The 20,292-nt window shown below is 46.3% G+C and overlaps 2 protein-coding genes across 3 annotated transcripts in view; both read left to right on the plus strand.

Annotated features, from left to right (window-relative positions):
• LOC134341505 (NACHT, LRR and PYD domains-containing protein 3-like) overlaps positions 1-6,657 on the plus strand; it is a 49,313-nt gene extending 42,656 nt beyond the window's left edge. The window contains exons 7-11 of one of the 2 annotated variants that reach the window (XM_063039372.1): positions 1,785-3,540; positions 4,656-4,742; positions 4,897-5,067; positions 5,223-5,390; positions 5,555-6,657. In XM_063039372.1, coding sequence (XP_062895442.1) covers positions 1,785-3,540; positions 4,656-4,742; positions 4,897-5,067; positions 5,223-5,390; positions 5,555-5,642 — 2,270 coding nt within the window. In that variant the 3' untranslated portion in view covers positions 5,643-6,657. The remainder of the gene's footprint in view (positions 1-1,784; positions 3,541-4,655; positions 4,743-4,896; positions 5,068-5,222; positions 5,391-5,554) is intronic. The other variant, XM_063039373.1, reaches the window with a different exon arrangement.
• Positions 6,658-7,570: 913 nt separating this feature from the next.
• On the plus strand, positions 7,571-14,191 carry LOC134341503 (probable G-protein coupled receptor 139). Its single transcript, XM_063039371.1, has 2 exons — positions 7,571-7,601; positions 13,284-14,191. The coding sequence occupies exons 1-2, from the start codon at positions 7,571-7,573 to the stop codon at positions 14,189-14,191; spliced, it is 939 nt and encodes a 312-aa protein (XP_062895441.1).
• The last annotated feature ends 6,101 nt before the right edge of the window (positions 14,192-20,292 follow it).

Here is a 20,292-nt window from a genome sequence, read left to right on the forward strand (position 1 = left end):
GTAATTTCTGATTTCCACCCACAAAGATTCAACATTCTCTGCCCCATGTTACCTCTTTCTAAAGATGTAATTTGATCTCAAAGCAACAGAGCCATACTACCACCTATGTCATCCTGCCTGTCTTTTCAATACAAATGTGTCCTTTGATGCTAAGCTCCCAACTATGGCCTTCTTTCAGCCATGACTCAATGATGCCCACAACATCATACCAACCAATCTCTAACTGCGCAAAGAGTTCATCCACCTTATTCTGTATACTACGCATCTTCAGTCCTGCATCTGCGCTTTTTTGAATTTTGCCCTGTCTGCATTTGAACTCAGTCATTGGCTTGTCGCTTCTTGCATGCATATTACACCCATCATCTACTTGGCAACCTGCTAGTTCATCCTCATCTCGATCATACGGGCTGCCACCCCTCTGCCATATTAGTTTTGAAATACTGCCAAAAGCTCCAGTAAACCTGCCCATTGATCCTTCTCCGATTCAAGTGTAACTAGGCCCTTTTTTATAAGTCACGCCTGCCCCAAAAGTGGTTCCAATTATCCTTTTGATACAAAGTATATCCTTCGACGTTAAGCTCCCAACTATAGCTTTCTTTCAACCACGACTCAGTGACGCCCACAACACGAGTGTATAATTGGACCAAGAGTTTGTCCACTTTATTCCGAATGCTGCACGCATTTAAACACAGCACCTTCAGTTCTCCATCTGTGCCCTTTGAAATTTTGCCTCTGTGGTACAATTCAATAGTTCGCTCTGTCTGCATTTATTAGTCTGCAGTCATTAGCTTATATTTCCTTACATTCATGTTACACCTATCGTTTATTTGTAAACCTGTTGGCTCATCTGCTCTATCATCCTGGTTCCCACCCCCCACCATATTCGTTTAAAACATCACAACAGCTCCAGTAAAACTTCCCGCAGGAATATTGGTCCCCCTTGAATTCAAGTGCAACCTGTCTCTTTTGCACAGGTCCCACCTGCCCCAGAATTGGTCCCAGTTATCCCGGAAATCTGAATCCCTGCCCCCACTCAAATTCTTCAGCCACGCATTTATCTGCCACCTCATTCTATTCTTATCCTCACTGTCACGTGAAACAGGCAATAATCCTGAGATAAACACGTTTGAGTTCCCGCTTCTCAGCTTCATTCATATCTCCCTGTGTTCTGTGTTCCAGACCCCCTCCCTTTTTACTTCCGATGTCACTGGTACCAATATGTACACCGACATCTGGCTGCTCCTCCTCCCTTTTCAGCATATTGTGTGTCCAGAAATATTTCGGACCCTGACACCTGGGAGGCAAAGTACCAACCGTGTTTCATTTTTGTGTCCACAGAATGGCCTATCTGTCCCCCTGACTATAGAGTCCCCTATTACTGCTGCCATCCTCTTCAATTTCCTGCTCTTCCGCACAACATCAGGGTATTGCCTCAGTTCACTGTAAGCCTCTGCAGTGTTGCTCAGTTCAGCAGAAGCTGAGCAGTGAAAGCAGTGAAACCAGCCGCTCCACACAACACTTTCCTCTCCAGAATCACGTGTGCACATGGTGCTCACTAGAAAACTGGGAATCTGCAAAATACGAACAGAGGGGAGAGTGGAACCTTTAACAGTGAATCTGAATCAGATCAACAATGGTTCAGAGCCTACATTCATTTTCAGACGCTCTTAACTTTGATCTCCAGATTTCACCCAAACAATGTTGTTTTCTTTATTTGGGAAAATATGTTGAGTGTCTATGTTCATCAGATCAGGCATTGACATCCTATTTCTCTCCATTCAAAGATGTTCAACAGAAACACAAGGAGACTCTGCGGGCACAAACTGAAACACTGAGAGTCAACACGATCCTGATGAGGGAGAAGGTGAAGGTTTTCCAGCTGGTTGATCGATACGCTGAGCTCACGGTCATTTCTACTGTTCGAGATCGGAGACTGGTGGAACATGAGCTGCTGGCAAGAGGCAGAGACCACGAGGAGTGGAGAGAGAAACATCTCCGCGGACACCTGGAAAAAATCCGGACTGATCAGTTATTCATGAGGAGTTTTCTTAAAAAATTTAAAAGATCTAACATGGAAAAAAAATCCGGGATGACCACAGCGGTAGCTGGCGTTCCAGGGATCGGGAAAACAACAATGGTGCAAAAGATTGTTTATGACTGGGCCAACGGGAAAATATACCAACAATTCCAATTTGTCTTCAGTTTCAAATTCCGGAATTTAAACTCCATTAACTGCAGAATAAACCTGAAGGAACTGATTCTGGATCAGTATCCTTACTTTGGGAATATCCTGAGAGAGGTCTGGAAGAACCCAGAGGGATTGCTGTTTATATTTGATGGTTTGGATGAATTCAACGAAAAAATCAATTTTGCTGAAAGCCGGAGAGACACAGAACCTCAGTCCACATGCACAGATCCTGAATTCAAATGCAAAGCGTCCGATATTGTGTACAGTTTAATCCAGCACAAGCTGCTCCCAGGGTGTTCAGTGCTGGTGACTACACGCCCCGCTGTGTTACATTTATTGGAAAAGGCTGAGATTAATATTTGGGCTGAAATCCTGGGATTTGTTGGTGAGGAATGGAAGAAGTATTTCACCAGGCATTTTGAAGATCGGACAGTAGCAGCAGCTGTTTTCAAACACGTGAAGGAGAACGAGATCCTGTACACCATGAGCTACAACCCCTCCTACTGCTGGATCCTCGCTCTGGCCCTGGGCCCCTTCTTCACAAAAAGAGACAGCAACCCTCAGCGAGTTCCCAGGACCATCACCCAACTATATTCCTACTATATTTACAACATCCTGAAAAACCACAGCCGTGAGATTGAGAACCCCCGTGATGTGTTACTCAGGGTTGGTCAGATGGCCTTCAGAGGAGTCTCCGGGAGGAAGATAGTGTTTACAGATGGAGATTTGATCAAGTACAATCTGCAGCCTTCCCAGTTCCTGTCTGGGTTCCTGATGGAGCTTTTGGACAGAGAGGATTCTGCCCGGAGCGTGGTTTACACATTCCCACACCTCACCATCCAAGAGTTTGTAGCTGCAGTCGCACAAATCCTGAATCCACATCCTGGGGATATCCTGAAATTCCTCACTGAAGCCCACAGCACGACAGATGGGCGATTTGAGGTATTTCTCCGTTTTGTTGCTGGTCTCTCCAACCCAATGACAGCTCGGGGCCTGGAGGAGTTTCTGGGTCCATTTCCTCATCAAACAACCTGCCGGGTGATTGACTGGGTGAAGGAGGAGGTTAAACGCCAGAGTGGAAACACATGGAGTGAAGCTGGTAAAAGGAGCCTCTTGAACACATTGCACTACCTGTTTGAGTCTCAGAATCGTGGACTGGCTCAGGCCGCACTGGGATCTGTAGAAACACTTTCATTCAGTGGAATGACACTGACCCCGATTGACTGTGCGGTCGTGTCTCATGTCATCGGACTCTGTGATACAATAAAATACCTCAACCTGGACAACTGCCACATTCAGTGTGAAGGATTCCAGCGGCTGGGACCCGGGCTGCACAAGTGCCAGGAGTTGGGGTAACTTGATTTATCTCTCACTCTGAACCGTGAAACTGTTTCACTGTGTTGTTTCAATGTGAAGGAATTTAAGTAAAACTGTGACAAATCAAATGTGAAGAATTGTGACAAATGACCAGGGGATCAGTTAGTAATTCTCTAAAGATGGGAGGGTTCTCTGGTTCCTTATGAAGGGATGTTAGAGACTTCATCAGATCAGTGAACAACGGCCATTGGTTTGATGGTAGTAAATCACAGGAATTGCCGTGTTTCTCACTGCCTGTGACACCTCCATTGACAATGTTCCTTCTCACTGTTACTGACAGCCAGACTGACTCTGACTGCAGCAGGTGGGTCAGGCTTCACACTCCCTTCCCAGTGAGGGACAAGAGATCGTCAGCAGACTGTCCCAGTGAGAAGGAAAGAAATGCCATTGTGAAATTGTCCTCTCCTGTGTGTGACTATCACCGTCAGTCCAACTGTGTGACTGTGCTCACTAGCAGATACCCAGACGCCATGAGAGCATCTCCTGTTCCAATTGTGGGCCTCAGTTCAGACCCACCCCTCCTGTACAATTGATTTCTGCATCCTCTCATCTTGTGGGATTATCTTTTCCCATCGATATCCTCCTGTGGGACCTCTCATCCTCATCCCGCTTCCTTCTGTGGGATCTCTCCTCCTTCCTCCTGTGGGTTCTCTCTTCTCCATTCCCCATCCGCCTGTGGGATCTCTCATCTTTATCCCACTTCCCCCTGCAGATTCTGTCCTCCTATCTCTTTTCCTCAGGTGGGGTCTCTTCCACCGTCTCCCATCAACGTTTCCCCATTCACAAATTTTCCTCTCTGTGGAACTTCCTCCCACCCTTCAACCCTGCTCTTCCGACCCTCTCACATCAGGAACACTTTTCTAACATGAGACAGAATATGTGGAGTTTACAGGGTTACAACGACAGACTAAATTACTGACATTCGGTGAATACCCTGGAGCTGGGCAGTGAGGGACATTGACAGTGATGGGAACTCCGATCAGTGATTTACTGAAGGGTTTAATGTTTCCTCAAATATCCGAGTGAGAGAAATTCCCTCAGACCCATGGTTTCATTCACTTTGTTCATCAATTTGTCTGTTTGCGCTCAGACTGAGTTATAATAAACTGGGAGATTCAGGAGTGAAACTGGTGTCTGCGGCTCTGAGGAACCCGGAGTGTAAAATACAGAAACTGGGGTAAGTACCAGACTGTGGGAGATTGTGTTTACAGTCACTGGGTGTCTGACACTGAACATTAATGTGATCATTATTTGTGTTACTGATAAACACTGGGGATTTGTATCGCTCCTGTCTCTCTGTGTCCTTCACCCTCACTCTCTCTCATCTCCAGGCTGTGGGGTGTCGGTCTCACAGATTCTGGTGCTGCGGATCTTACCTCCGCTCTCAGTACAAACCCATCACTGACGGAGCTGGACCTGAGTTATAATAAACTGGGAGATTCAGGAGTGAAACTGGTGTCTGCGGCTCTGTGGAACCCGGAGTGTAAAATACAGAAACTGTGGTAAGTACCAGACTGTGGGAGATTGTGTTTACAGTCACTGGGTGTCTGATACTGAACATTAATGTGATCAGTAATTGTGTTACTGATAAACACTGGGGATTTGTACCGTCTCCTGTCTCTCTGTGTCCTTCACCCTCACTCTCTCTCATCTCCAGGCTGAGGGAAGTCGGTCTCACAGATTCTGGTGCCAAGGATCTCGTCTCTGCTTTCAGGACAAACCCATCACTGACAGTGCTGAACCTCAGTTGGAACTCGCTGACAGACCGATCTGTCCCTGCTCTCCGCCGCCTCATACTGACCCTCCCGAGTCTGCAGCGGATCGAGTGAGTGTTTGTGTTAATGTACAATGTGATAAAATATCAGCGGATCCGCGGGTTTTCTGGTGATATTTGTCTGTGAGTGTTGTTGAAACATTAACCCCAGTCCCCTGTTACTGTCACTGTTGTGTAATCTGTTTATTTCATCTTTATTCTTCCATCTGTTTCAGGCTGCTGGGGAATAAATTCAGTGAGACTGGGAGGAAGGAACTGAGATCTCTGCAGGAACCCAGACCTGGACTGACCGTGCATCTGTGAACATCAGAATGCGTGAACATCCGAGTTTCAGACACAGAGTGAAGCTCCCTCCACAATGTCCCATTCCACACTCCCAGGGTCAGACACAGAGTGAAGCTCCCACCACACCGTCCCATCACACACTCCCAAGGTCAGACACAGAGTGAAGCTCCCACCACACCATCCCATCACACACTCCGGGGGTTGGACACAGAGTGAAGCTCCCTCTACACCGTCTTATCACACACTCCCAGGGTCAGATACAGAGTGAAGCTCCCACCACACCGTCCCATCACACACTCCCAAGGTCAGACACAGAGTGAAGCTCCCACCACACCGTCCCATCACACACTCCGGGGGTTGGACACAGAGTGAAGATCCCTCCGCACCATCCCACTGGGAGGAGAAGATGGCGGCACGATGCAGCGCACAGCGGCCACTCCAGTGGTGATGTCTGTTATCTATCAAGTAGGGTGCCGTGCACAATCCTGATTTGATGGAGACAGATGTGAGAGCACAGCGGAACATCTGTTGAAAATTCTGAAATCCCTGCTTTGCTGCCACTGCTACTGTGCGATCAAGAATCTCCAGAGGGGAAGTCCCGAAATCCTCAGCTTTGCTGGGGCTGGGGTCGAAGCGCTTGGTGCTCGGTGTCGGAGGGCTGGTCGGAGGCTTGAAATTTTCGGACGGACTCAGAGTCCGCTGTGGTTGGGTGCTTCCAATAGTGCTGAATCGACAAGTTTGCAGTGCTTGGAGGTTCATGGCAGGGAGAGTTTCTCCCTTCTACCGTCTGCGTGAGATGTTGGGGCTATTGGGACTTTGAGACTTTTTTTTTTACCGTGCCCATGGTCTGCTCTTTATCAAATTACGGGAATGCTTGCGCTGTTGTAACTATATGTTATAATTATGTGGTTTTGTCAGTTTTAGTCTTGGTTTGTCTTGTGTTTCTTGTGATATCACTCTGGAGGAACATTGTATCATTTCTTAATGCATGCATTTCTAAATGACAATAAATGAGGACTGAGTGTCCTCATAAGCTAATCTATCACTCTCCTGGGGACAGACACGGGGGGGAAAAAGGTCTCTGTAGTGTGAGATACATCAACTGAGTTCTCAAGTTGAAACAGATTACATACAGACGCACAGACGTCACAGAGACGGGGAGGGATGCAGTGTGCACAGACCAGGAGAGGGCGGGAGTGGGCACAAACGGACAGGGGAGTACAGATGGGAATCATAACCATAGCAGTTAACAATCACGTTTGAATTCTAGGGTCGAGAAGTAGCCCAGGATGAAATCGAAGATGAGGATAATTTTGCAAAATGGGACTCTACCCCTTCCCATCCTCTCCCACGGTCTGCACTCCTCACAGGACACCGTTCCTTCCCGTCCGCTCACACGGAACGTGATCCCAATCAAATGCCACTCTTTCCCGTTCATTCCCACAATCCGCACTTCCAATGGACCCCACCGCTTCCCATTCAGTCCAACCATCCGCATTCCTAACGGGACGCACCCCTACCCTTTCGCTCGCATTGTTCAAACATCCAATGGGCCCTGCCCCTTCCCATTCTGTACCACTGTTTGCCTCCCTGTGGGGACCCGCTCCTTCCCATTTACCCCCACCTTCTGCATCACTTCCCATTCACTCCTATCGTCCGAAATCCCAATGGGCCCCACCTCTTTCCATTTACTCCCAATGGGACCCGGTCCTTCCCATTCATTACCACCATCACCCTCCCAATGAGACCCCTTCCAGTTCATTTCCAACGGGTCTGTGAACCTGGAAATTTGCAGGGATGCCCGAATTCCGTGTTTGACAGAACTCAGGGCTGCATTTAGGGAATTTGATGAGAAAGCTGACGGGTTTATTAGTTACAAGGAAAGTCAGGGGTCATGTGGATGTTGACGACTTTGTAAAACTGCCGTGGCTCATCTCCTGGTGGAGATGGTGGATATGACGGACTTCAGCAACTTCGGTATGCCTTCCTGAGGATGGTGGCAGGGGAGATGAGGGAGGTTTATGGTTTCCATGTCCCCACGCCGGGAGATTTATAGCTCCTGGTTCCCGGTGTCCACATAGCACACTGGAAGTTATACAGTGCACGGTTGCCGCACCCCATATCCCAATCTGGGGATTTTTCCAGGCACGGTTCCCGATCTCTGTCTCCACATCAAGTGTTTTACCTTGCATGGTTTCGGATCTCTGTATCCACACTGGGAGTTTTACGACACGTTTCCTGGTCTTCGTATCCTCCTCTCTCCACGACACTTGGAGTGATAACGCACAGGATCCCGAGATGTGGATGTCGGACCGGTCTCTATCGTTTGTGATATATTTATTATTTGTGATGAACAGTCTGTACAATCGAGTGGAGGGTGGTCGAGAGTGTCTGTCCGGCGAGGGGCTCCTGATTGAAAATGGTGACTAGGGAGGGAATGGCAGAAGGATTCAGAATGGTCACTAGGGAGGGAGTGAAAGTTTGACTGAAAATGGTCTCCGGAGAGAAAGTGACGGTCTGAGTGACAATGGGCCCCAGGGAGGGGGCGATGGGTGGAATTAAGATGTCTGTGGTCACCTTGTTTCTCATGGCCGGCAGGGAGGGAGTGATACACTGACAAGAGAGTGGGAGAGACAGACAGAGTTAAAATGACCGACAGGGTGGGGATGACACTCTGATTGAAAATGATCACCAGGGAGGGAGTTATGGGCTGATTAAAAATAGGATTCTGGATTAAAGCCAGAATATAAAATTATCACCAGGGAGAGAGTGACGCGCCGACATAACATTGTCACCAGGGAGGGAGTGACCCGCACATTGAAAATGGTCACCAGGGAGGGAGTGACCCGCACATTGAAAATGGTCACCTGGGAGGGAGGGATACGCCAAGTGAAAATGGATGCCAGGAAGGGAGTAACACACTGAGAAGTCAAAGGGGGTGGCGGCCCGATCTGAAATAGACCCTGATACATTTGTTACAATGGCTGACAGGAAGAAAGCGATGGACAGACTTCAAATGGCCAACAGGGAGACAGTGGCACATTTAGAAGAGAGAGAATGTTGTTTGTCATATACACTAATGATCTGGATGATAGGATGGTAAATTGGATTCGTAAGTATGCAGATGATACTAAGATAGGTGGAGTTGTGGATAATGAAGTAAGTTTTTCAAAGCTTGCAGAGAGATTTGGGCCAGTTAGAACTGAAAGATGGCAGAAGGAGTTTAATGCTGAAAAATGTGAGTTGCTACATTTTGGTAGGACTAATCAAAATAGGATATACATGGTAAATGGTAGGGCATTGAGGAATGCAGTAGAACAGAGTGATCTGGGAATAGTTCTCTGAAGGTGGTATCATTTGGAAAGGGTGGTGAAGAAAGCTTTTGGTATGATGGCCTTTATAAATCAGAGCATTGAGTGTAGGAGTTGGGATGTAATGTTAAAATTGTACAAGGCATTGGTGAGGCCAAACTTGGAGTTTTGTGCACAGTTCTGGTCACCGAATTACAGGAAAGATGTCAACAAAATAGAGAGTACAGAGGAGATTTACTAAAATGTTACCAGGGTTACATCACCTAAGTTACAGAGAAAGGTTGAACAAGTTGGATCTTTATTCTTTGGAGCATAGAAATTTGAGGGGGGAACAAGATAGAGGTATTTAAAATTATGAGGGTATCGATAGAGTTGACGTGGATAGTTTTTTTTTCCATTGAAAGTGAGGGAGATTCAAACATGAGGACATGAGTTGAGAGTTAAGGGCAGAAGTTTAGGGGTAACATGAGGGGGAACTTCTTTACTCAGAGAGTGGTAGCTGTGTGGAACAAGCTTCCAGCAGAAGTGGTTGAGGCAGGTTTGATATTGCCATTCAAAGTTACATTGGACAGATATATGGACAGGAAAGGAATGGACGGTTATGGGCTGAGCAAAGGTCGGTGGGACTAGGTAAGAGTAAGAGTTCGGCATGGATGAGAAGGGCTGAGATGGCCTGTTTTCGTGCTGTAATTGTTATATGGTTAGAAACATAGAAAATAAGTGCAGGAGTAGGCCATTCGGCCCTTCGAGCCAGCACCGCCATTTATTATGATCATGGCTGATCATCCAACTCAGAACCCTGCACCAGCCTTCCCTCCGTACCCCTTGATCCCTTTAGCCACAAGGGCCATATCTAACTCCCTCTTAAATATAGCCAATAAACTGGCCTCAACTGTTTCCTGTAGCGGAGAATTCCACAGATTCACCACTCTCTGTGTGAAGAAGTTTTTCCTCATCTCAGTCCTAAAAGGCTTCCCCTTTATCCGCAAACTGTGACTCCTCGTTCTGGACTTCCCCAACATCGGGAACAATCTTCCTGCATCTAGCCTGTCCAATCCCTTTAGGATTTTATACGTTTCAATCAGATCTCCCCTCAATCTTCTAAATTCCAACGAGTACAAGCCTAGTTCATCCAGCCTTTCTTCATATGAAAGTCCTGCCATCCGAGGAATCAATCTGGTGAACCTTCTTTGTAGTCCCTCTATGGCAAGGATGTCTTTCCTCAGATTAGGGGACCAAAACTGCACACAATACTCCAGGTGTGGTCTCACCAAGGCCTTGTAGAACTGCAGTAGTACCTCACTGCTCCTGTACTCGAATCCTCTCGCTATAAATGCCAGCATACCATTCGCCTTTTTCACCGCCTGCTGTACCTGCATGCCCACTTTCAATGACTGGTGTATAATGACACCCAGGTCTCGTTGCACCTCCCATTTTCCTAATCGGCCACCATTCAGATAATAATCTGTTTTCCTATTTTTACCACCAAAGTGGATAACTTTACATTTATCCACATTAAATTGCATCTGCCATGAATTTGCCCACTCACCCAACCTATCCAAGTCACCCTGCATCCTCTTAGCATCCTCCTCACAGCTAACACTGCCGCCCAGCTTCGTGGCATCCGCAAACTTGAAGATGCTGCATTTAATTCCCTCATCCAAGTCATTAATATATATTGTAAACAACTGGGAGCCCAGCACTGAGCCTTGCGGTACCCCACTAGTCACTGCCTGCCATTCTGAAAAGGTCCCGTTTTTTCCCACTCTTTGCTTCCTGTCTGTTAACCAATTCTCTATCCACATCAATACCTTACCCCCAATACCGTGTGCTTTAAGTTTGCACACTAATCTCCTGTGTGGGACCTTGTCAAAAGCCTTTTGAAAATTCAAATATACCACATCCACTGGTTCTCTCCTATCCACTCTACTAGTTACATCCTCAAAAAATTCTATGAGATTCGTCAGACATGATTTTCCTTTCACAAATCCATGCTGACTTTGTCCGATGATTTCACCGCTTTCCAAATGTGCTGTTATCACATCTTTGATAACTGACTCCAGCAGTTTCCCCATCACTGACGTTAGGCTAACCGGTCTATAATTCCCCGGTTTCTCTCTTCCTCCTTTTTTAAAAAGTGGGGTTACATTAGCGGGGTTACAAAGTAATTATTCAATTGGTCTGCCATGTCCTTGCTCCCCATAATCAATTCACCTGTTTCTGTCTGCAGCAGACCTACATTTGTCTTTTCCAGTCTTTTCCTTTTTACATATCTATAAAAGCTTTTACAGTCCGTTTTTATGTTCCCTGCCAGTTCTCTCATAATCTTTTTTCCCCTTCCTAATTAAGCCCTTTGCCCTCCTCTGCTGAACTCTGAATTTCTCCCAGTCCTCAGGTGAGCCACTGTTTCTGGCTAATTTGTATGCTTCTTCTTTGGAATTGATACTATCCCTAATTTCTCTTGTCAGCCACGGGTGCACTACCTTCCTTGATTTATTCTTTTGCCAAACTGGGATGAAAAATTGTTGTAGTTCATCCATGCAATCTTTAAATGCTTGCCATTGCATATCCACCGTCAATCCTTTCAGTGTCATTTGCCAGTCTATCTTAGCTAATTCACGACTCATACCTTCAAAGTTACCCACCTTTAAGTTCAGAACCTTTGTTTCTGAATTAACTATGTCACTCTCCATCTTAATGAAGAATTCCACCATATTATGGTCACTCTTACCCAAGGGGCCTCTCACGACAAGATTGCTAATTAATCTTTCCTCATTGCTCAAAACCCAGTCTGGAATAGCCTGCTCTCTAGTTGGTTCCTCGACCTGCTGGTTCAAAAAACCATCCCACATACATTCCAAGAAATCCTCTTCCTCAGCAACCTTACCAATTTGGTTCACCCAATCTGTATGTAGACTGAAGGACCCATTATAACTGTTGTTCCTTTTTTGCACGCATTTCTAATTTCCTGTTTAATGTCATCCCCAACCTCACTACTACTGTTAGGTGGCCTGTACACAACTCCCACCAGCGTTTTCTGCCCCTTAGTGTTATGCAGCTCTACCCATAGCGATTCCACATCCTCCCGGCTGATGTCCATCCTTTCTATTGCGTTAATCTCCTCTCTAACCAGCAATGCCAACCTACCTCCTTTTCTTTCATGGCTATCCCTCCTGAATATTGAATATCGCTGAATGTTGATCTCCCATCCTTTGTCATCCTGGAGCCATGTCTCTGTGATCCCAACTGTATCATATTCAGTAGTAACTATCTGCACATTCAATTCATCCACCTTGTTACGAATGCTCCTTGTATTGACACACAAAGCCTTCAGGCTTGCTTTTACAACCCTCTTAGCCTTTATACAATTATGTTGAAAAGTGGCCCTTTTTTTGATTTTTTCCCTGGGTTTGCCGGCCTGCCACTTTTACTTTTCACCTTACAACTTTTTGCTTCTACCCACATTTTACTCCCCTCTGTCTCTCTGAACTTGCTCCCATCCCACTGCCACATTAGTTTGAATCCTCCTGAACGGCAGTAGCAAACGCTTCCCCTAGGACGTTGGTTCCAGTCTAGCCCAGGTGCAGCCCGTTCTGTTTGTATCGGTTCCACCTCCTCCAAAACTCATTCCAGTGCCCCAGAAATTTGAAACCCTCCCTCTTGCACCATGTTTCAAGCCACGTATTCATCTGAAATATCCTACTATTTATATTCTGACTAGCACGTGGCACTGGTAGTAATCCAGAGATTATTATCTTTGTGGTCCTACTTTTTAGTTTATCTACTAACTCCCTAAATTCACCTTGTAGGACCACATCCCGTTTTTTACCTATATCGTTGGTACCTGTGTGCACCACGACCACTGGCTGTTCACCCTCCCACTCCAGAATGTTCTGCAGCCGCTCAGAGACATCCTTGACCCTTGCACCAGGGAGGCAACATACCCTCCTGGAGTCTCGTTTGCGGAGATCGGTGATACTGCACTGAACCGGGGCAAGTATCAGCTCGATTTGTTCGACTGAATTTGGTTCATGTTGAACTTCGTATTAGCTGCTTCTCTCAGACTGTATATTTTATTTGGGGAAAGAAATGATGCAAACGACATCCGCTCATTGTTGTCCTCACTCAGATATCGGATTTCAAAGCGTCTTCTGTCCAGTGGGTGACGTCACTCTCACTAGTTAGCATTCGTATTGAATATTAATCCCTGACTGACCCAAAATCCGTCTCCAATCAGCGATAAATTCTTCTACCGCTGACTCGTGCAAGTATTTGACTTTGTTCTTAGCAAATTATACAATGATGCTCTCAGTTTGATATATAATTTCTGTCCTTCTGCTTTTCACAGTGAACGTGGTGACGATTATCATACTATCACGGGGAAAGTGCGGACTCTCTAAAACTGTCACCCGCTATCTGCTGGCCATGTCAGCCGCTGACCTAGCGGTCGTTTTCCTCGACGTTATATTGATGAAAATTCCGAAGGCTTTTCCGGATGACTTTTCCTTCTTGTTTTACGTCCGCGTTTGCAGAACCCACGTCTTCTTATTGCAGGCCGCCACAGATTGCTCTGTTTGGTTCACCGTCGCCTTCACCTTTGATCGATTTGTGGCCATTTGCTTCCAGGATCTAAACGCTAAGTATTGCACTGGGAGAACGGCGGCTGTGGTTCTGAGCACAGTGACTGCACTGAGTTGTTTAAAGAACATTTCCTGGTTCTTCATGGTCCAAGATATATATACTTCCTCTAACATACGGTGGCCTTGCATGCGGAGATGGGAATTACTTGAGTCACTATTTTGGACAGTAATCGATGTCGTACGTTCTGTCATTTCGACTGTGATCCCATTCCTCGTTGTTATCCTGCTCAATGCTTTCACCATCGCACACGTTTTACTGGCCAGTAGAGCCCGCGGCAGACTCCGGGCTTCCAGCCGTGGTCAGAGTTCCAGAGACCCGGAGATGCAGAGCCGCAGAAAGTCCCTCGTTTTACTGCTGGTCGTCTCGGGAAATTTCATCCTGTTATGGGCGTTGTATGGGGTGATGGCTATCTGGAACAGGATGATTGATGCAGTGGACTTCCCATATTGGCTGATGATACCTTCATTTTTCAATGAACTGTGCTACATGCTGCAACTTCTGAGCTGCTGCACAAACACCGCTCTTTACGCCGTCAGCCAGACTAAGTTCAGGCAGCAGCTGAAGCAGGTGCTGAATTCTCCTCTCACTCTCATTTGGAAACGGATTCGAAACTGAGGGTCCATCTGACCTGCATCCATCTCTTCTACTTTCAAGAAGGAGGTCGGAATGTTGTCCATTAATGATCCGTGTCGCTCCAGATTCTCCCTGGATGGACGGACACAACTCTCTGGTTTCAACACTTCCTGACACTCACGCTGCCCTGATACAGTCTCATCCGTTGTCATCTGCAACTCTGTTCATTTGGTTTCAGTACCTTAAGCAGCCCAATTGTTTCAAGCAGGTGCAGCCTTTCCTTTCCGAGTCACAACTCGGAGCCGTAAAACTGACAACTAAATTCAACACTGTCTTCCTGCAATGTAATATCAGACAAATGACCATCTCAAAATCACACAGTGATTCGTGAGAGTAACTAGTTCCAAACTGTTGTAGCTGCAAGGATGGGAAGTTCCTGGCCTCTGAAACACCTTATATGAGTGTAAGTTTCATTAGTCATTAGCAACCTGAACATTATAGGGAACAGATTTTTAAAGCAAGTTCAACATTGAAATACAGCGAGGATTCACTGGCTCAAAGAGAACATTGCAGTAACACATTTGAATCGGATATTCCGGCACGATATCTCACCACCAAATATTAAAGGCAGCACACGCAAAAATGCTGGATGAACTCAGCAGATTAGATATCATCCACGGAAGTGGAAAAATAAAACAGTTGGCGTCCGATGTCCTTCTTGAGAATTGGAAAGGAAGGGTGAAGACGGCAGAATAGAAAAGCTGGTGGAGGGGAAGGAGAATAGCAAGAAGGTGATAGGTGAAGCCAGCCGGACAGGAAAGCTAACGGGCTGGAGAGGAAGGACTCGGATAGGAGAGGGGAATGCACCACAGGAGAAAGGGAAGGAGGGAGGGGACCACGAGGGGTGATAGACAAGTGAGAAGAGGCCAGTGTGCAGAATAGAACAAGAGCGGAGAGAGAACGTTGTTACCGGTAGGAGACCCGATATTCACGCCATTAGGTTGGAAACTTCCCAGACAGAATTAAAAATCTTTGCGCCTGAACCGTGCGGAAAGTGGAGAGTCACGACTGATCTCCCTCACAGTCCTTTTCCCGGAGCGGTCAGCCTACTACACCTGCCATTCACCTCCTCCTATTCGGGTCCCCCGGACAATTCTTCAAGGTGAGGTAACACTTCACCTGATCTGTTGCGGCCTTTTCCGCATTGGCGAACCCCGTGATGAACTGGGCTTCATTTCGTCCAGCAACCAACGCTCCAGCCGTGAAAAGCGGAGCTTTCTGGTGTCCAGACATTTGAATTCTGGTTCCCAATCCTGACCCGATGATTTCGGTCCATGGTTTATCCTTGTGCCACGGTGAGGATGTACTCAAGACGGAGAAGCAACAACCTGATGTCATGAATGTCGGTTAAAAAAAATCCCTCCTCCTCCCCTCTACTTCTATTCACCGCTCTGTCCTCATGTTTATTCTCACCCGCCCATCACCTCACACGTCGTCCCTGTCCTGCTCCTTTTTTCCTGCGCTCCTCTGCCCTCTCTTACCAGAATCCTTCCGCTCCAACACTTTATCTTTTATACACACTTCTCTTCATCTCTCACCTTTTCCCTCCCCACGCCATTTATTCCGGCGTCTCCCCGCTTACTTGTCAGACATGAAAAAAAGGTCTTGGCTAGATGATGGAATAAACGTCAACTGTTTATTCATGTCCAGAGATGTTGTCTCACCTGCTTCGTTCCTCCAGCATTCTGTGCGTTGTTTTGGATTCAATCATGTGCAGAATTACACATGTTTAAAATATTAAGATAATTTTTTTTTGACAATTTGAAATGGTTGAAGACGCACGGATGAGAGAATCATTAATAAATGCTTCTCATTGCATGTGATTTAGGAGATTATCTTGTCGGGGGAAATGTGAAAGGAAGAAATTGTGGCAGGAATAAATTTCAGCACAAAAATAACGAAAATATATACCGTCTGGTTTTCTGCTCCCAATAATGATGGAATATATCCGAACGAAAAAGCACCCTGTAGTAATACAAGACCTCACGCCGGTGGTGTACCTCAAAATAATACAGAACTGGTCATATTTTATCTTTCGAAAAAAAAAATAGAAAACATATAAAACAATACAGGCCCTTCAGCCCACAATGTCGGATAGAATCTTAAAACCGGCAAATATACTAAATAAACAAAACAGATAATCCCCTCTCAAGAAGAAACCACTCAAGGGTATGACACAAATAAATAGCCGGTGTAATTTTACACTCCTAAAATGTGATGAATTTCCTCACAATAATGGCGCGCTGGTGATAATATAGCAACGCTGAACCACAATTCTTCTCAGCATTAGACGCAACCTGGTAACTCATCAAACAGTAGAAAGAATTATGTCAGCAAACTATCTGAAATTCAAAATCGCAGCTTTATAAATCGGGATTATTAGTTGAAATAATAAACGGACAAACCATTGAAAATAAATTGAATTTTGACTTTTCTCTCCGAGAAAACACTTTGCAGTAACACAGTGCCGAATGCAGATAATCTGTCTCTGAAATATATCTGAATGATAGATTATATAAGAACCATACAATGCCAAAATTAGCTTCTATGTATAATCTCCCGAAACCTCCAGATAATTCAGCCTTCTGTCCCTAGAAAAAGCCAGGAATAACTCAGCTCAAAATTTCCAGATGAGTTCAAATAGTGGATCTCCCTGACCCGTACAAACCAATGAATGAGGGAATTCTTCCCAAAGTAGCAGAACAAGATGACCCCCTTCAAACAGATGAGAATAACAAGAACCTGACGATATTGCAGCGAATATATTGAAGCGTCCACAATTACCTCAAGTCCTCGGACTGATAGATCTGCACAAACATACCGAGTGTTACGTGACAGGAATTCTAACCAAGCGAAGCAAATAATCGTACAGAATAAATATGGTCCATAACATAAATTTTCATAACGTTAACCCGGACCCAAACCCCTCCAGCAAAGTTAACATTTCACATGCATGACGTACGTGGAATCATACACTGCGCTGAGGTCCTCACGGGTAAACGGAATATCTACTTCCAGCGATTTCAAATGTAAATTTATTCCAAACCATTTTAAGGGACTCCTGGGTAGGTTCATCGTGCTTAGAATAATAGAGAGCTATAGGTAACCCTGGGTAATATCACAGCATTGTGGGCCGAAGGGCCTGTATTGTGCGGTGGGTTTTCTATTTTTCATTTTTTTCTATTTTCCACAGTCATGCCCCATTATGCATATCCCCATTCTTCACTCCGAATTTGTTCCATATCCCGTTGCAGCTCCGTTGGTTAACACGGAAAGTAAACCCATCAGCATTTTAGAGATTATCAGCGAACCGTCCAAGACCGGTCCGGCCACTTAATTGCTGCGGAAACGCAAACCCCGCACAACAACATCAGAATGACTGAGGGACTGATGGCAGCATTCCGGCAGAGGAATTCGGGAGGAAACAGCCACCCTCCTTGATGACTCAGCAGTGGACACGGAGAGAAGTGTCAAAATCTCGGGTGATAATATCTCCGAGGATCCGGCATAGGTCCAGCACAGTAATGCAATCGCGATAGATGACAGGGGCTCGACAGCAATAGCTGCTTGAGTAAATACAGTATATCACGGATGTCCGAAACAGTGAAGCTCCCCCGACACTGTCCCATCACACACTCTCCCGGGGTCAGACACAGAGTGCAGCTCCTTCCGCAACGTCCCATCACACTCCATGAAAAATATACAAGACAGATTACAGACCAGCCTGAAGCTGTCATAAGAAAATCGAAATGAATATTATATTATTTGAGTGGGACATCGCTCGAATAAACTCATACACTGGTGCACATAGTGGAACAGATAACAGACCCGGCAAACATAAGAGTGCGGAGATACACGGTGAAGGGAGCAATTTAGAATTGTTGAGAGAAATATATTTATATAAATGCTGCTGGAACATAAACGCGCTGATTCTGAGAGATTTATTTAGATTAAATTGTGAATTTAATTACGCACTTAATTATTTAAATAATTTAATATATTTATTTTGTTTATTTTAATTCAACATTTGAGAATTTGTGATGCCAAGCCACAGAAAGTTACAGATCAGGCGCTGCTCAATTGGCTCGATGAGGTTGAGCAACGAATAACGTGCAGAATGAAGTCGGGCCGAACGGTCTGTTTGTCATATCACTCTGTTACACAGAATGTACTGCCGATAATTCGCCCTCCCTCACCGGAGCAATCCTGTTCAGTTACCTCGCCAAAGCAAGCCTGCAAAGTTTCCTCACCAAGGTGGGTCCGTCAGTTAACCCGCCGGAGGGAATCAAGAACCGCTGTCTGCTGTTCCCGGGCCGATTCGAGAGCTCGCTACTACCCGGAGGCTCCAAGTCAAGTCTTGTCCCTGGCGGCATTCAAGCAGCAAGTCAAGTCCTGTGCCTGGCGGCATTCAAGCACCAATTCAAGTCCTGGCTCTGGCGGCGTTCAAGCACCAAGCCAAGTCCTGGCCCTTGCGGCTTCCCAGTTCTGAGTCAAGTCCTGGCCCTGGTGGTCTGTGATTCCTGTCCTACCCCCTTGTCTGAATCCCTTCTCTGCCCCTCTCCCCTCTCACCCTCGTCTGCAGCCCCCACCTGTACTTCGGTCTAGTTCTATTGCCGGAGCTAGATAGGTACTGTCTGGTGTTCATTCGTGTTGGTCTTGTCTTGTCTTGTCCTCGCCTCCGTGGGGTAAGTCAGGCCGTCTTGCCGTTGCCCCGCGGAGGGTCATGAGTCCCGGCCCTATGTCCTGTACCGAAGGAGGGGTCCCGGCTCTCTGTTCTGTGTGTGAGTCCCGGCCCTATGTCCTGTACCCAAGGAGGGGTCCCGACTTTGTGTTCTGTGTATGTGTCCATGGTTCCATGTACCTGCTCTCCCGAGACCGAGGCTCTGTTTTCCTTGTCCCTCCTCTCCCTAACCCATGTCATGTTCATGCCTGGTTCTGGGGTCCGAGCCCGAGGCAAGATCCAGGTACTGGGTCCTTGCCCAGTATCGGGCTCGGCGTCCATACCCTAGCCTCTTCATGTCTCCTCTAGTTCTGGGAGACGATTCCGAGTCTAAGCCCAGACCCTTGGTCCCAGCCTAGTAGTAGTCCTGAGTCCATCTCCAGTTCGCTACTCCTGCTCCTGCCTAGTTCTCCTGGTATCGAGCAATAAACTAAATCTAAATAGCCTCACAAGATGTGTTTTTCATTTGGGTCCACCGTTGCTCCCTATGCCCCCGCCATTGTGACACTATGTGGTTGACTAACGATTAGCGTGGAAAATGATTCCGGGCCGAATGGTCTGTTTGCCAAATGACTCCACGACGCTGAATGTCCGTCTTCATTCATCTCACAATTATAACATAAACCGACTGCAGGAGACGCTTGTTCTAACAATAGCTCAGGGAATACTGAATCTATTTCAAGATTATTTACTAGGTTTCAGCAACAGCGGGAAAGAAGGAGAAAAAATACCCTCGCTCCCACCGAATCATGTCTCACAGGCACAGGACAGGGGCGACACACGTAACGGTGGAGCCAAAGCAGACAAATACAAAATGAAACCCACACCCCCACAATGTAACAGAGACTGACAGATACAGAATGAACCCCACACCCTCAGACTGTAAACGAGACAGACAAACACAAAATGAAACCCACACTCTCACACTGTAGCAGAGACGGACAGATACAGAATGAAACCCACACTCTCACACTGTAGCAGAGAGAGACAGATACAGAATGAACCCCGCACTCTCACACTGTAACAGAGACTGGCAGATACAGAAATAAACCCACACTCTCACACTGTAACAGAGACTGACAGATACAGAATGAAACCCACACTCTCACACTGTAACAGAGACTGACAGATACAGAATGAAACCCACACTCTCACACTGTAACAGAGACTGACAGATACAGAATGAAACCCACACTCTCACACTGTAGCAGAGACTGACAGATACAGAATGAAACCCACACTCTCACACTGTAGCAGAGACTGACAGATACAGAATGAAACCCACACTCTCACACTGTAACGGATACTGACAGATACAGAATGAAACCCACACTCTCACACTGTAACAGAGACTGACAGATAC

Source organism: Mobula hypostoma, unplaced genomic scaffold (genome assembly GCF_963921235.1).
Source record: "Mobula hypostoma unplaced genomic scaffold, sMobHyp1.1 scaffold_100, whole genome shotgun sequence".
In the NCBI taxonomy this organism is placed as follows: domain Eukaryota; kingdom Metazoa; phylum Chordata; class Chondrichthyes; order Myliobatiformes; family Myliobatidae; genus Mobula; species Mobula hypostoma.

Bases quoted from the DNA above. Each gene is read 5' to 3' on its own strand.
- LOC134341503 (XM_063039371.1), top strand. From the start codon at position 7,571: ATGGTGGATATGACGGACTTCAGCAACTTCG. The intron at 7,602-13,283 runs GTATGCCTTCCT...TGCTTTTCACAG, and splicing joins GACGGACTTCAGCAACTTCG to TGAACGTGGTGACGATTATC.